The sequence below is a fragment of the Osmia bicornis genome, chromosome 3 (assembly GCF_907164935.1).
Source record: "Osmia bicornis bicornis chromosome 3, iOsmBic2.1, whole genome shotgun sequence".
Classification (NCBI taxonomy): domain Eukaryota; kingdom Metazoa; phylum Arthropoda; class Insecta; order Hymenoptera; family Megachilidae; genus Osmia; species Osmia bicornis.
This window is the reverse complement of record NC_060218.1, coordinates 182,525-196,897: the sequence shown is the minus strand read 5'-3', so window position 1 is coordinate 196,897 and position 14,373 is coordinate 182,525. Positions and strand designations below refer to the sequence as shown.

General features: G+C 30.0%; 6 protein-coding genes across 17 annotated transcripts; 2 read left to right on the top strand and 4 right to left on the bottom strand.

Moving 5' to 3' along the window:
- Positions 1-398: 398 nt before the first annotated feature.
- On the bottom strand, positions 399-3,593 carry LOC114876078 (phenylalanine--tRNA ligase beta subunit). 2 transcript variants are annotated; one of them, XM_029187121.2, is made up of 11 exons: positions 3,357-3,593; positions 3,150-3,205; positions 2,893-3,047; positions 2,601-2,670; positions 2,238-2,504; positions 1,985-2,164; positions 1,520-1,900; positions 1,350-1,430; positions 1,178-1,270; positions 820-1,099; positions 399-696 (listed from the first exon to the last, which is right to left on the bottom strand). In XM_029187121.2, the coding sequence occupies exons 1-11, from the start codon at positions 3,412-3,414 to the stop codon at positions 545-547; spliced, it is 1,773 nt and encodes a 590-aa protein (XP_029042954.1). In that variant the 5' UTR covers positions 3,415-3,593; the 3' UTR covers positions 399-544. The 2 variants fall into 2 exon arrangements, with proteins under 2 accessions (XP_029042954.1, XP_029042955.1); XM_029187122.2 differs by lacking the exon at positions 3,150-3,205.
- A 334-nt stretch (positions 3,594-3,927) lies between these two features.
- On the bottom strand, positions 3,928-4,866 carry LOC114876085 (protein cornichon). 2 transcript variants are annotated; one of them, XM_029187143.1, is made up of 4 exons: positions 4,762-4,866; positions 4,548-4,616; positions 4,221-4,477; positions 3,928-4,101 (listed from the first exon to the last, which is right to left on the bottom strand). In XM_029187143.1, exons 1-4 carry the CDS (start codon positions 4,840-4,842, stop codon positions 4,077-4,079), a joined length of 432 nt encoding a protein of 143 aa, XP_029042976.1. In that variant the 5' UTR covers positions 4,843-4,866; the 3' UTR covers positions 3,928-4,076. The 2 variants fall into 2 exon arrangements, with proteins under 2 accessions (XP_029042976.1, XP_029042977.1); XM_029187144.2 differs by having other exon boundaries at positions 4,694-4,785.
- A 241-nt stretch (positions 4,867-5,107) lies between these two features.
- Positions 5,108-11,269, top strand: LOC114876079 (F-box only protein 22-like). Of its 3 annotated transcripts, none has more exons than XM_029187125.2 (5): positions 5,108-5,359; positions 9,254-9,441; positions 9,528-9,873; positions 9,981-10,366; positions 10,446-11,269. In XM_029187125.2, exons 1-5 carry the CDS (start codon positions 5,331-5,333, stop codon positions 10,520-10,522), a joined length of 1,026 nt encoding a protein of 341 aa, XP_029042958.1. In that variant the 5' UTR covers positions 5,108-5,330; the 3' UTR covers positions 10,523-11,269. The 3 variants fall into 3 exon arrangements, with proteins under 3 accessions (XP_029042958.1, XP_029042956.1, XP_029042957.1); XM_029187123.2 differs by lacking the exon at positions 5,108-5,359 and adding an exon at positions 8,625-9,181; XM_029187124.2 differs by lacking the exon at positions 5,108-5,359 and adding an exon at positions 8,733-9,106.
- Positions 5,653-8,564, bottom strand: LOC114876076 (zinc finger protein 271-like). 2 transcript variants are annotated; one of them, XM_029187118.2, is made up of 3 exons: positions 8,251-8,564; positions 8,016-8,183; positions 5,653-7,937 (listed from the first exon to the last, which is right to left on the bottom strand). In XM_029187118.2, exons 1-3 carry the CDS (start codon positions 8,425-8,427, stop codon positions 5,733-5,735), a joined length of 2,550 nt encoding a protein of 849 aa, XP_029042951.1. In that variant the 5' UTR covers positions 8,428-8,564; the 3' UTR covers positions 5,653-5,732. The 2 variants fall into 2 exon arrangements, with proteins under 2 accessions (XP_029042951.1, XP_029042952.1); XM_029187119.2 differs by having other exon boundaries at positions 8,316-8,419.
- On the top strand, positions 10,594-12,712 carry LOC114876080 (pancreatic triacylglycerol lipase-like). 4 transcript variants are annotated; one of them, XM_046285184.1, is made up of 6 exons: positions 10,594-10,682; positions 11,301-11,463; positions 11,547-11,695; positions 11,776-11,952; positions 12,027-12,302; positions 12,390-12,712. In XM_046285184.1, the coding sequence occupies exons 2-6, from the start codon at positions 11,357-11,359 to the stop codon at positions 12,626-12,628; spliced, it is 948 nt and encodes a 315-aa protein (XP_046141140.1). In that variant the 5' UTR covers positions 10,594-10,682; positions 11,301-11,356; the 3' UTR covers positions 12,629-12,712. The 4 variants fall into 4 exon arrangements, with proteins under 4 accessions (XP_046141140.1, XP_046141139.1, XP_046141138.1 ...); XM_046285183.1 differs by having other exon boundaries at positions 10,604-10,682; positions 11,183-11,463; XM_046285182.1 differs by lacking the exon at positions 10,594-10,682 and adding an exon at positions 11,009-11,095 and having other exon boundaries at positions 11,183-11,463.
- LOC114876081 (5'-AMP-activated protein kinase subunit beta-1) lies at positions 12,663-14,303 on the bottom strand. Of its 4 annotated transcripts, none has more exons than XM_029187132.2 (5): positions 14,171-14,303; positions 13,762-13,977; positions 13,401-13,679; positions 13,093-13,323; positions 12,663-13,028 (listed from the first exon to the last, which is right to left on the bottom strand). In XM_029187132.2, the coding sequence occupies exons 2-5, from the start codon at positions 13,954-13,956 to the stop codon at positions 12,882-12,884; spliced, it is 852 nt and encodes a 283-aa protein (XP_029042965.1). In that variant the 5' UTR covers positions 13,957-13,977; positions 14,171-14,303; the 3' UTR covers positions 12,663-12,881. The 4 variants fall into 4 exon arrangements, with proteins under 4 accessions (XP_029042965.1, XP_029042964.1, XP_029042967.1 ...); XM_029187131.2 differs by having other exon boundaries at positions 13,762-13,987; positions 14,171-14,301; XM_029187134.2 differs by lacking the exon at positions 14,171-14,303 and adding an exon at positions 14,036-14,138.
- Positions 14,304-14,373: the final 70 nt, after the last annotated feature.

The window sequence follows — 14,373 nt, the reverse complement described above, 5'->3', positions numbered from 1 at the left end:
GGTATACATACAATGTAATTCATCTTTCTTTCGTTTCTACTCGTTCATTCCTTTTTTTAATCATCTGGTAATATACATACATACATACATACACATACTTATAGGTACATTAATTTTTAAAAACAACAATACAAAATATGCTACTGATTGATAAATAAAATTATTATCACGTATTACATACGTAAAAACATTTAAATAAAGAAATTATCAAAGTATACCTTTGAAAATTTAACGCTATTAAATATGGAAAAAAAGTCCCAAAGAGACGGCAACGAAAACTACTTAAACACAACGTAATATCATTTTTAAAACATTTCGGAAATATCTTAATTTATATTTTTTTTAAAATATATTTTTGTATATATAAATAGGGTTTAGGATAATTCAATTAAGCAAAATGAAATGAAATATAATTTTATCGTGTTTAACATGATCTTTGTACTTTTTATATGTATACATTGTATTGTAAAAGCTGTTTATATTTTTATTAATCCTATTACATAAAATTAATGAGATAAATAGAAAGTACTTTATCGTGTATATTTTATAAAAATGGTTCAATATCAATTTCTAATACAGAACAGGGTGTATTTAGATCAAATTTTGATAACACATCTGGATGCAAAACACCCATTTTTCCTATCACCTTGCTGTAACATAATATTTCCGCACAACGACGAGGAAAGAAAATCGGATCTGAAAAAATGATACAGAATAAAGAAAGGATACTATTATATTTTAAGTAACTAAACAGTTCGTATTCTTCTGTGTTGACGTATAATGTTTCTAATAAAATCACAAAATCACAGGATACTTTACCGTCGGCATCACGAAGGTAATATCCATTATCACTTTTGTTAGAATTCCATGGTAATTCTAGTACTTGTAATATCCTATCCAGTAAACCATGTATTGTTTCAAAACCATCCGATTTATTGCAGTACACCGCACACAAACGTCGATTATTTCGTGCTCCAACTTCTACAATATTATCCTTTAATATTACATCGGATACTTCAAACAATTTAAGAGGAAGCGGCATTTTTTTATTTGCAGCTAATGTTTTTAATAAACCTGGTAACAAAGTAGTACGTGCAACCTGTAAAATCATTCAAAAAAGATACTGATATTGTTCCTCGAATAAAATATATACATATATGTATATATATATGTATACCTGAAATTCTAATGTTTTTGGATTTGATATGTACACTGCGGGTACATTTTCCAGTTTATGACCTAATTTATCCGATATATCTTCGCACGAACACTACGAAATAAATAAATCGATTTAGTTATTGATTACTTCACGCAATCAACAAAATTATATTGTCAATACTTTTACATACCAATGAGAAAGTTAAGGCTTCCGTAAATCCAGCACAAGCTAATTCTATACGCAGCTGATCAGATAATTTGTTTAGTGGAAACTAAGTTTAAAATACAAGATAAAAATAATATAAACAAATTTTTATTTAAAATTTTTAAAATTTAAACAATCGGTGATATTTGTTCTTACCTCTTCTGCAATTGTAGATAAATATGGAATAGTTTTTTTAATGTTATTATATCCATACGCTATAGCAATATCTTCGTAAATATCACATGCATGTATCACATCGTGTCTAGTAGGAGGCACTTCAACGTCTAATTTATTATTTCTTTTAACAAATGTTTTCAACGACATTCGAGAAAGTAATTCCGCTATTTCTTCTGGTGTTTGTTTTATACCGATATATTCTATTGCTTTTTTACAATCAATTTCCTCGATACGATAGTTAAAATCCGGATAATGGTATATTTTCTTGTTAGGATATACAATTTCTACTGTCTCTACCGTGTATTTTATTTTACAATATCGACTAAAAGCACAAACTATAGTATCCAGTACTATCTTTGCCTGTCAATTTTTTAAATTTCAGTTTTACTTATTTTTTCTTTTTTTTCTTTTCTTATCTAGTAAATAAACTGCTGTTACACGTACCTTTGTAAGATCTGTAGCAGTACATTCGATCAATACATTTTTAGTATCGAGTGTAATTTTTGAATGATCTCCGTTAATAATTGGTGGGAGAGATAAAATAATCCCATTGCTATCCTCTATTACGGGATAAACTGGGCTGTTTTTTATGATGTGTAAATATTGTTTTAACTGTGCATGATTCTGTAAAATAATTGTTAATATAAAATTTCGTTTTAAATAAATATAAAGTATATTAGAATCGAAAAACACCTACAGCATACAAATTCATAATTGCTTCTCCTGTGTACTCCTTGTCTTGATTCAGAGGTTTGAAAGAAATATCGCTTGGTGATTTTGCATCATATAAAAATGGTCCCTTAACGGTATCCAGATCGTGAGTACCAATGGATACTAAACTTCGCTTTCTACCTATATTTTGATGTAATTTGTCTTGCAGATCAATGAAGCTATTATAGGAATCTTTTGTAAATGTAATATCGCGTAAAACAGCTGCAACAATATGTCCTCTTATTTTTAAACACTGAAATACAAACATATTGTTTCCGAATGTTATATATTTTAACTTCTTTTACTATCATAATCAACTTTAATTTTAGTACTTATTTAAATTATATACCTGTTCTGACATAATGATTTTTTGTGGGCCAGTACTTGGTGATATTGCTGTGTATTTTGGTATATCTAGCCTATGTTAAAAAATATTAAAATATATATATATATTATACAAATTAAAGTTGAATTTAATCAATCACTGTACTATGCCCTGTTATTGTATTATCAAGAATCAGTTGAAGATTAATAACTTACTGAATATATAATTAACAGCTATTTTAAAAAAAACTTATAATAATTATTTATAAACATGGATTTATATAAATGCATATATGACATAATTAATATATACATACTTATTTAAGAATATAAGAAGTCCAATACTTAAACCCTCTAAACATAATAAATCATATCTATTTGCTGGGATATCAATTTTATAGATAACTTCCTCCGACATCTCTGTATTTTCAACTAAACCTTGTTCCTTTATTATTGTTTGCTTCTCTGTTGTCTAAACATTAAGATTTAACATTATTTATACATATAAAACTAAATAATAAAATAATTTATATTAATGATTTATGTTGCATAACATTAACTCATAATATCATACCACTTCATCCAATTCTAGACCAAATTTGAAACACAAATCTTGGAACTCCTCATCCGCTAAAATTATATTACAACAGATTAAAAAAAAAAACCTGGAACTTGAAAAAACTATCTACTAATTGGAATTAATTAAAAAACTGAATTAATGTTATTTAAACATGTTTAATTATAAAGCAATTAAAATTTTCATTGAATAATCTTAACTTACAATACGTTTTATTCAAGACTATGAATAATAAATCACGTTTAATACTAATAGTTGGCATTTTTACGTAATAAATATTATCGCCTTTAACACAACAATATTCTATATAAATGCAAATTGCTTCATAAAAAAGTACTTTACGTGTTTTCAAAAAACACTGTATTTATTGGCAATAAGAATTGAGGTTAAAATCGATTCAACATGACACGTATACATTATAGTATATATACATATGTATAGTAAGTACAACCGCATACAGGGACGAATTTTCTCGGTAAGGGGAAAATTAGGGGAAGGAGCTTCCCACTACTCGTCTAATCCACTTTTGCTTCAAGTTTGACGTCAGATAATTTGATGTGAAGAAAAATGATTATAGAAATTAAACGCTATTTGTTGAATGAGTTTAAATTAAATCTTAGTAATACAATTTTTATTAAAAAATATATATATGTACATATCTGTGGGTGTATGTAAGTACATGTGTGTGTCTGTATATATATATACATATAGGCATATGTATAATTAACTATTATAAATAGTTATGTTGTAATAACTTACAATAAAATAGAAAAGATTGGTATCCAAACATTAAGCTTTATTTTTAAAAATCTTAACATTTTAACATATTAAATTATCCTTCCACTTATTCATAGACACTGACTTTATACATATTAAAAAAAAAAATGCAGAAAGTTATTGAAAGCACAATAAGGAATACCTTTTTCAATGAATTAATGAACTGATCATACTGAAACAAAACAAAAATTCATAAAATTTGTTTTGAAACATTAGTAATTATGAACATTACTTTTAATGTGAAATTTAATATAAAAATATATCAAGATACATAAATTTTTTAAAACTTACCCGTATAAATAATAAAAAAATGATAAAAGGTAAAATGCAAGTTTTATCCATCCTTCTCTTTGGCGAATCATTAGAACCTGAGCATTCATTATACTTGTAGGATCATAAAGACCTGCTTTAGACATAACAGGTCTATGAAAATATTGCCATAAATGATACGCTATTAATGGAACATTTAAAAGTAATGAAAACCACTGTCCGCTTATTAAAAATAATATGTTACTTAAAATATGCAATCCATATTCTGGAATAACCAGCTGAAATATTAATATAAATGTCATTATGAATTTTAAATAAGTAAGGTTATAGAAACATTTGTAGTCTCACCTGATTTAAACTGTTACATTGTTCGATGGGATTTTTATAGCCAGTCTTTAATTCATCGAACGCAACAACCTGAAAAATTTAACGTCGTTAATTACGAACTACTATATAAATTAAAAACGCTATGGTTCGAAATAATTTGCAATGACCATTCATATTGACGTTTTTAGTTAATATTTTGTGTCAAAAATAGTCATCATTTGTGAATGACACGTACATGAAATATTGCAAAGAATATTAAAAAAGCATCTACAATTAAAGCCACGACGTATGAAAAAACCACCAAACTGAACGCCATTGTAAATATAACTGTTTGCAGGTACAATACCGAATGATTTAATGAATTCGAACTGCAGTGATTTACAACTTGGGAATATCATTTTCAGTACACGTGTTAACTAAGAAATTATTATTGTTTCATATTTTTATTATTTTTTTTATTATCATGAGGCAGGGAAGGGGTTCATTGAAGAGATACAATTTTTCAACCATGATTCCTATACGTATATATATATACATACGTATATATATTATAAATACCTATACAGTCACTGCTTATGAAAACTCGCCATATTCAAGACGAACTAATGATTACGTGTTATGGTTCCTTTACACTGAAATCATTAACATTTCATTAACTAATGATGTCATAAATGATATGTTAATGTTCTGTATAGAATAGATCATTATGAATAGAAAATCGACCAATCGTCACATAAATTGTTCATAAATTAACAGTGAGTATAGATTTAAAAAGAGTGGACATACCTTTGTTCACGAGGGATCATGATTTTGGGGGCCTCGGAAATTTCCAGGTAAAATCAGATATTCTACTTTTCTCCAACACTTTGCACTCACAACTGAATAAACACAATTTTGACTCTCTTTGATTTTTTAGAAGTCAGTGAAAATTTGTTGTTTGACAAACTTGTATTTTTAAAAATACTTCATTTTTGGCGGTTTTTTTAAAAATACAAGTACATCAAACAATTACTTTGATCATTTTTCGGTCTTGCGTTGATTTCTAAAAAATAGAATCAAAGGGAGTCAGAATTGTGTCTTTTCAGTTGCGATTTAATTGTAGAATCAAGTAAAAAAATATTCTACATATTTTTTGTCATTTTATTTTTATTAAAATTTATCACAGAAACATTTTAATTTGAAATTTAATCATTGGTTCAAGCCGATTTACGATTGAAACATTTGCCTGATCAAGGCGAAACTTTTAATAGTTAAAGAAACATCAGGACTATCCGAATTTGAATGATCATGCAGATCAGATGGATTATCAGTATTTAAATTGTTGATATTCTGAGAAGTTATCATCTGATTATTATCTATGTAAGTTTTGCTATGTTCTGTGTTCAGCTCATCAGAAACATTCAAATGAACTTCAGGTAAAATTGTAATGATAGGAGTTACACTTGGCGAAGATGTTTCAGAGTGACAATAAGATTCCGTATTTTGAGCGGAATTAGACTGGTAGCTATTAAACTGTGCTTTACATTTTTTCTCATGTACGAATAAACTTCCAGAATGACTATACGCCGTTCCGCAGATCTTACACGCATATGGTTTTTCTCCTGTATGAGTAAATCTATGCTCCTTCAAGTATTTTAATCGCCTAAATGACTTCCCACAAGTTTTGCAATGATAATTTGCTTCTCCAGTATGAGTTGTAATATGTGCTTTAAGAGTACAGGATTTAGCAAAAGCAGCACTGCAAAAATGACAGACAAATGGTCTGTCACCTGTATGAGTTCTTTCGTGATTGATCCGATTTGAATTCGATGCAAAACCTCTTCCGCAGTACTTACAAACGTGAGGTTTATAGCCGGTATGCGTTCTCATATGAAACATAAGACCTGTATTTTGTCTAAAGGTCTTACTACATATATGACATAAAAATCGTTTGAAATCCACGTCTTGCTGCTCTTTAGGGCGTTCGTGATTCATTATATGCTTTTGCAGTTTATCTTCCTTGTCGAAGGATTTATTACATTCACTGCATTTATATGGTTTTAATCCCTCATTTGCTTTCTGTTCTTTACCTTTTTCATCGCAATTACACATTTCACCACAGGATGCACAACCTTCTTCTTCTGAATTGTGTGTACTTAGTTGATGTTTTGATAATGACTTTTTTGTGTCATACGATTTTCCACAAATTTTACAAGGAAAGCCTTTTTCTTCATTGTCCGAGTCGAGCTCTTCTCGTATCCAGCTGTTTATTAATTTAATAGTCGATTTCTCATCAGACGGTTTTTGTACTTCAGGAGATATTTTATTTTCATCATGACCATATCGATTTTTATGACTTTGTAATCTATCTTCACGATAAAATTTCATATTACATACGTTACAAACAAATTTTTTGTCGGCATGAACGAGTAAATGTCTTTGAAGTGATTTCTCGGTTGTATAACGTTTAGTACAGTACTTACATTTATAAACCATATTATTATCAAAAGAATCATTTTCACTAGCATTTACATCTAAAAATAATAAGGCAGAAGTAGGACTTTTACAATCAGTCTGTGATGTGAAAGTTTCTCGTTTGTCTGAAATCATACTATTATACCTAAACACGGACTTTTCGTCTGTTTCCTTTTTATCATCATTATTTTTAACTTGAATAACTGTTTTCTCGGATTCACTGATACTCTCTAATTTTCTTCTGTCTCTGATCTCTTTTAGAATAGAAAGAACTTCTTTTGGATTAGCTCTTTTATGAACATTTAAATGTCTTACCATAGTATCAGTTTTTCTAAAGTTTTTATTACATATCCTACATAATACTGGTTTAGGTTTCTCTTTTATCTCATGCAATTTGCTATGTTCTACTAATTTGTCTAAATGAAAAAAGTGTTTGTTACATTTATTACATGTGAATGTTTTCTCATGATGAGTTATTAAGTGTCTATCTAACGATTTTTTACTAGAATAATGTCTACCGCATTTAGTACAAACATATAACTTTAGCGAACTTGCATCTATAGCATTCGTTGGATGATCATTTTCTGAAGTATCCCATTTTAAGTTTGCGTTCTTTTTTATGTATTGCCTTTGTCTTTCCTTATGATTTTTTAAATTTTCTATAGATGTCACTCTTTTAAACATTGTCATTCTCCTTGTTCGGTAAGCATCCCTCCCGGTGACATGTTTTTCAGATTCTGCTTTTGATTTAACACAAGTACTTTGTTTATTTAAGCAATTATTAAATTCATCCTGTTTTACACGGTTCGATTCGTTATTTATTTTATTTTCTTCGGTAGGTTTGACATTTGAACTCAGATTTAAAGTTGACGAAGAATCATGATCTATCGCAGATGTACAACTTTCATCTTTAACAAAATCAAAAGCAATAGAATAATCTGTTTGGCACCACTTATCCTAGTAAATAAAATAAAATTGTTATAACTTTGTATTTATGTATTCATTTTTTGTATATGTATAAATACAAATACTTACTTTAGTAATCTTACATCTATCGATATCATATTCTTTTTTAAATTTTCCATATAATTCTCGTAATTGAGTATCAGATTGCTGACATTGTTTTCTTAATTCATGAGCATCATTAATTTTTATTATACATTTCATGCAAACAGTATTAGGTAAACCATCGTTTTCCAATATCTGATCACAAAATCATATCAGTTAAACAAACGACAATACATAAGGGAAAGATTAAAGTTAGACTGACCTCCACACCACTGCACAAACGAAGTTTCTCTAACAAATTAATTATCTTTATATTATTTGAATTACTTTGTTTAATGTCGAAAATGCGTTGGTTATTTTGATTTGTTGCAAGACAAACGCGGCAAACATTGCTATTGTTTTCTGATACAAGTATTCCTTTACAATTATCAATCTCCATTAGATTTCTATAAAATCGAACTTTTAATTAATAAAAATACATATATATATAATGTAGATATATTTCCATTCGAATTCTTTACAATCCGTAATATACATATGTATTGTTATATGTCATCGCTTGGATATGCTTAGATATGCTGCAACTGCTGCATTTACCACGCATGCACATTATTTTTTTTTTTCCTACGAAGTTTAACAGTGCAGCTACCTCTTGATAGAGTTTCTATGAATTTTGAAATTTCGGTTTTCTAATAATTCATTTTTCAAGACAATGATCTTTAATTGTTGTTGTTAGTGATTATATACAAAAGAAAATTAAAGAAAAGTTAAAAGAGGGGAAAAAAAAGATTACACGCAGTAGTAATCTATTTCTTACCCTGGTTCATGACATAAGCAAACTGGACAAGATAAATATAAAAGGTAGCAATTGGAATTGTTTCTTGCGATAAAATATCATAAAAGACAACCTGTTATCCTTGTTGAATTTGGACAGTCGTAAAAATGGAGGATTGTCCGCGGAAGAAAATTTCTGGAAATAATGACAATAAATCGAATGTTGAAGAAAATGAAAAAGTTAACAACAAATGTTGTCACCAGTACTTAACCTATGACATTTTAAGAATTATATTTGAATATTTAAATGCAGAAGAATTAGCGAGTGCTTCGATGGTTTGCAGGTGCGAACTCATTAACTGTTTTCATTGTTTTGGTATATTAAATGAGAGTAAAGCTCATGTTTTTATTAACCTCTCGTAAGAGATTTTCTGGCCCGTTTTCGTAGAAGCTTCGTAAAATCTGCTAGTATGTAGGGGTTTATATTACAGATCCTGGCTTGAGGCAGCAAATAGTGAAAAACGAACTAGGGGTCCTATATGTTTGATAAAAAGTTGTACATCATCCAATGAAGAAGTGGACGAGGAATATGTCAAAGTCGAAATATTTAAAAAATTGAGAATAAAACCAGCATTAGGATTGTTTTTTACACCTCCATTATCTCGTTTCAGAAAGAAAGGTATCTCTTGTTTTTTTATTTCTTAAATATGTTAAAATTGTATGTAATATCCTGGCTTCTAACGTATACATTTTGTTTTTGTTAAGATTGTCATTGCAACATCCTTCCATCAAATTGTCACACTGTAACATTGACAACTACATATGGTATTGTTATCAATGATAAGGAAATGCAGGAAAATGTAGAAAATATTTTAGGTGTATTTTTACCCGATTTACCGAATGTAACGGTTAAAACAGTTACATTTATAGATAATATATTATTTAAAATAAATGGTATATCAGAATCTAAGAAAAAATATATTGAAGAAATAAAAAGTGTTCTTGACACAGCTGGAAAGGATACTAATACATCTAAATGTTTACTACTATTTTGTGATAGATCGCAAGGACGTAGTTCGGCAATAGAAATTGCAAATTCTCTAAAAAAATGGTAAAATTTTATATGCAATAGCATTTGATGTTGTAGTCATATCTTAAGTACATAATAAATGAGATATGCATTTTTCCTTTTTTTTTTTTTTTTTTTTTTTCATATAGTTATAAAGAAGATGAACTTTCAGTATGGGGAGGAGTAGTCAGGTGTGGATTTGTATGCAATTCAAAAGAGACACCTAACGATCAGTGTACACAATTTGCATTCTGCACTGCTGTTGCTTTGGTTGGGCCAATCGACACGTGGTCTTTAATTGTTGATAGAAATCATAATACTAAAGAGAAAGTTGAGCAGCGATTGAAATTATTTAGAAATCGTATTTGTTTAAAGAAACATTCCATAGGATTGATGTTTGCGTGTTGTGCGCGTGGTGAAAACATGTTTCAGGAATGTAACGTGGAATCATCTATATTTAAAAAATTATTTCCAAAAGTACCATTAGCAGGTTGTTTCGGCGATGGTGAATTCGGAACAAATAGGATACCTAACGGTGAGTTACTTTTACGTTGGGCTTAATGCAATGTTATTGTGGTAATAAAATTATATCACTTGTTACACGACTTTTTCAGAACCTTCTAATAATAAGAGAACAAGATGGTATAATGAAATGTCTACCGTATTTTTGATAATCACGTACGATGATTGAACTTCAGAAAGTTAGTTTAAGTTTATGATAAAATTATGACGACTGTATATACAAGTGATATTAAAATAATCCTAAATTTTAATGTATACAGTAAATATTAAATTAAGTTAGTTGTAACATGGAAAAAGAAGTCGGCAGTTATAATTTACATAAAGAAAAAGTATGTAAGAATGTGTGATAATATATTTTATGTTGATATAACAAATTATTTTATCATGTCTATTCGATTTGCTGTTTTCGTTGTCTTCTTTATGCAAAGAGTTTTCTTGTCTTGTTATCAGCGCAAAAAGTAATAGTCTTGTTTTATAATATATATATATATATATTATATGTATATGTGTTACTATTTACTTTTACGTGATACGAAAATACATAGCATATCCGCCGACAGTTAATTGGGCAAAAACCTGCACCTCTTTGAATATAATTATAATATTTAAAGCACTGTCGGGTAACCACTTGATAGTATTTCCGCAAACACGATACCTGTGTTAAAGATAAAATAGCGTAAACTGGGCCGTCGCGTGAGTCTCCAGCAATGTTCGTTACGATATTGTCAGGGTTTATAAGAAGGTTCGGGCCTTGCAGTTTTCGTCATCCAATTAAGAGAAATTGACGATTTAATTCACGTGTCTAAATAATTTTGTAATTATTTTTTAGCATTCTTTTTAAATACTGTAACGCTTGTTTGTGGCCTTTACAAACGGAAAAATGTCTGTAATAAACTCATTGGAAATTTGTACAGTACTATTTATTGTTTTATGTAATTACTGTCAAGCGTGGAATAGCGGTTTACAAGAAAGATACGATGGATATGGAGAAGACTGGATTTTTATGCCTGATGGAAACGATCAACCACAAGTAGCAGTATTAAAAGAAACCGAAGAAGATATACGAGGAATTTTTGACGAATCGCAAATCTCTTATATCCTTTACACTCGGTAATCAATCATTTTATAATTATACATATACTTGAAAAAAGAATATGTTGTGGAATTTCTTAAAATTATCAATGTGCTTGAAGATCTGGTCCAGAAAATGGTACTCAATTGCATACGAACGATACTATGGGATTATCGAAATCTGATTTCAATCCCTCTCGAAAAACAAAATTGATAACACACGGGTGGAAGTCGAGCGCAATGAGCACTGGCCTTCTCAACATGAAAGAAGGTATTGAAACTTTGTTATAATTTCTTAGAAATTCTATGTTAAACAAACAACAGATTTTAATGCCTGTTACAATGACATAGAATATTTAAAATACAATGATTATAATGTCATTTTGGTTGACTGGCAACCTCTGGCTGCGAGCACGTTTTATCTGGGACCAATGCGTAATACAGAAAGAGTAGGAAAAACGGCCGCTGAATTTATTGACTTTTTAGTCGTTGAAACTGGTGTCAAAACCAAAGATATTCATTTTCTTGGTACGGATTAATGCTATAATTAGTTGAAGATATGATTAAACGTTATATCGTAACTGTTATTGTATATTATTAAGGTCATTCACTTGGAGCCCACGTAGCTGGAAATGCCGGAAGTTCGATAACTTCCGGTAAGTTAGGAAGAATAACCGGTTTGGATCCTGCTTTACCTGGATTTCATTTACTTACATCCGATAAAACTCGATTAGATTCTACAGACGCGGCGTTTGTCGATATTATTCATTCCTGTGGTGGAGTGTTAGGGTTTTTGCAACCTTTAGGTAGCGTGGATTTCTATCCAAACGCAGGAACAGCAGTTCAACCTGGTTGTTGTTGTTTACCGGAAGTAATAGGTAATATTGTAATTGGTATGATATTTCAACAAGTACTGATACACGACTTTTTTCTTTTCTTTTCTTTTTTTTTTTTTTTCTATACAGAATCGTGTAGTCATGGTCGAGCCTATGTGTATTTCAGTGAAAGTATTGGCTCTAAAGTAGGATTTACGGCACATAAATGCGATACTTGGGATCAATTTATGCAAGGCAGTTGTGACCAGACTAAAACTGTGTTAATGGGAGAGCATGTTAGACAAACGGCTACTGGAACATACTTTCTTAGAACACGATCCGAACCGCCATATGCCAAATTAACAGAAATAACAAATAACATGGTTTAAATATATATGTATAATAAAAGTGACTCAATATATGTCAGATATCTAATGCAAAATATTTCATTTTAATAAATAATAATTACAGTATTTTACATTTCAAATACAACAAATTGTTTACAACAACTGCCAATTTCCAAATGTTATTTTTTTTTTTTTTTTAAACGTCAATACTTCACCTTACCTACAATATATGTATATATGCTTTAATTCGATGTAACTAACGATTACCGATAATATCGGGAATGACTTAGGAGCTTCAAATTGGTTTATACAGTAAAGTGGTAACGTACTTTTTACGATAACGATGCGTCGCAGACAAAACCATAACGCTATCTTTAATACTTAAGGCATATAAATGATTTAACATAACGTGATTTGGTTCTGGTAGAAGCGTCGGTTCACACTGTAATTGTGTAATTTTTTAATGAATCAAGAACTTTACTCATATTTTTTATTCGTCTACTTACGGATAAAGGGGTATCCTTATTAAGGATAACTTGTAGTAAGTGTGGTGGTAATATCGGAGGACCTGCTACTTTCTCCCAAGGCTTGTGAGGAGGAATTTCTTGACCATATTCTGTTTGAGCACTACTAATAACACCTTCGCTATCTTTTGCTAGTGCTTGGAAAACTTCAAAGTCAGATTTTCTTACAGATACTAAATTATTCTTAGAACCCATACCGTTATCAACAATTTTCTATAAAAAGGAAATGTTGAAAAAACATATAACGATCCTACAACATTTTTATACTGGTTATAATTGAAAAAACTTACTATATCTGGATCGTGTCTCCATTCACCATCAACAAAAAACTTGTATTGATGTTCTCCCTCTGGTAAGTCAATGATTGTTACAAAATCACCATGGCTTTTAACCATTGGCAATGTTTTCCATCCGGTAAATGTTCCACTGATATATACCTGTTTACCACCCCCTTCCCATTTGAAAACTGTCGGTAATACTTTGCTATCTGCTACTTTGGTCCCTTCCGATACAGTATTGGAACGTGGACGTTGAGAACCAAAATCTTCTCCGTCATGCTGAGCAGCTGTCTGTAGATAACAAACACGATACGTTTTTCAAGTAGAAATATTTTCTTGAAAATTTTCATTCAATTCAGTCCACAGAAAGTACCTTTGCAAAATAGGGTTCTTCTTCCTCATGAGAGGATTGAAAAACTAATTTTTGGCTTGGTTTTTTATCAAAGACAAAAGCTTGGCCTTCTTTTCCTGGTGAAGGTGGAGGATGTTCTTTGATATGACGATGTTCTCTGCTAGTGCTGCTACTATGATGATGTCCAACCGGTTGATTACTTCCCGCATTACCCATTATCAGCTCGTAATTTTTATCCTAATGACAACTAAAGATTACGATCGAAATTATATTTACTACTTTGGGCATAACTTACTTATAAGTAATAATATGCAGACAAGTGCAATCGTACACCACCCCCACTACCCCGTCATGCCAGACTCTTTAAATTTTAAATCACTTATTTTGTTTACGATGATTTAAAAAATTCGAAAAAAATGCTGATTCTCACCTGATCGAATTGATGAAAGTTGAAGCTAATACTATCGTTGACTACCTCTGTATAATTTATATTTTTTTAATTCAAAGTACACGACAAAAAATTAAAACGTCGGAGGACAGTATGACAAAACCACAGACAAGGTATTATGTATTTAGAATAGATGTGACCATGTTTCATGTTCTGAAATACCGACGTAGCTTGAAACTTTCTTT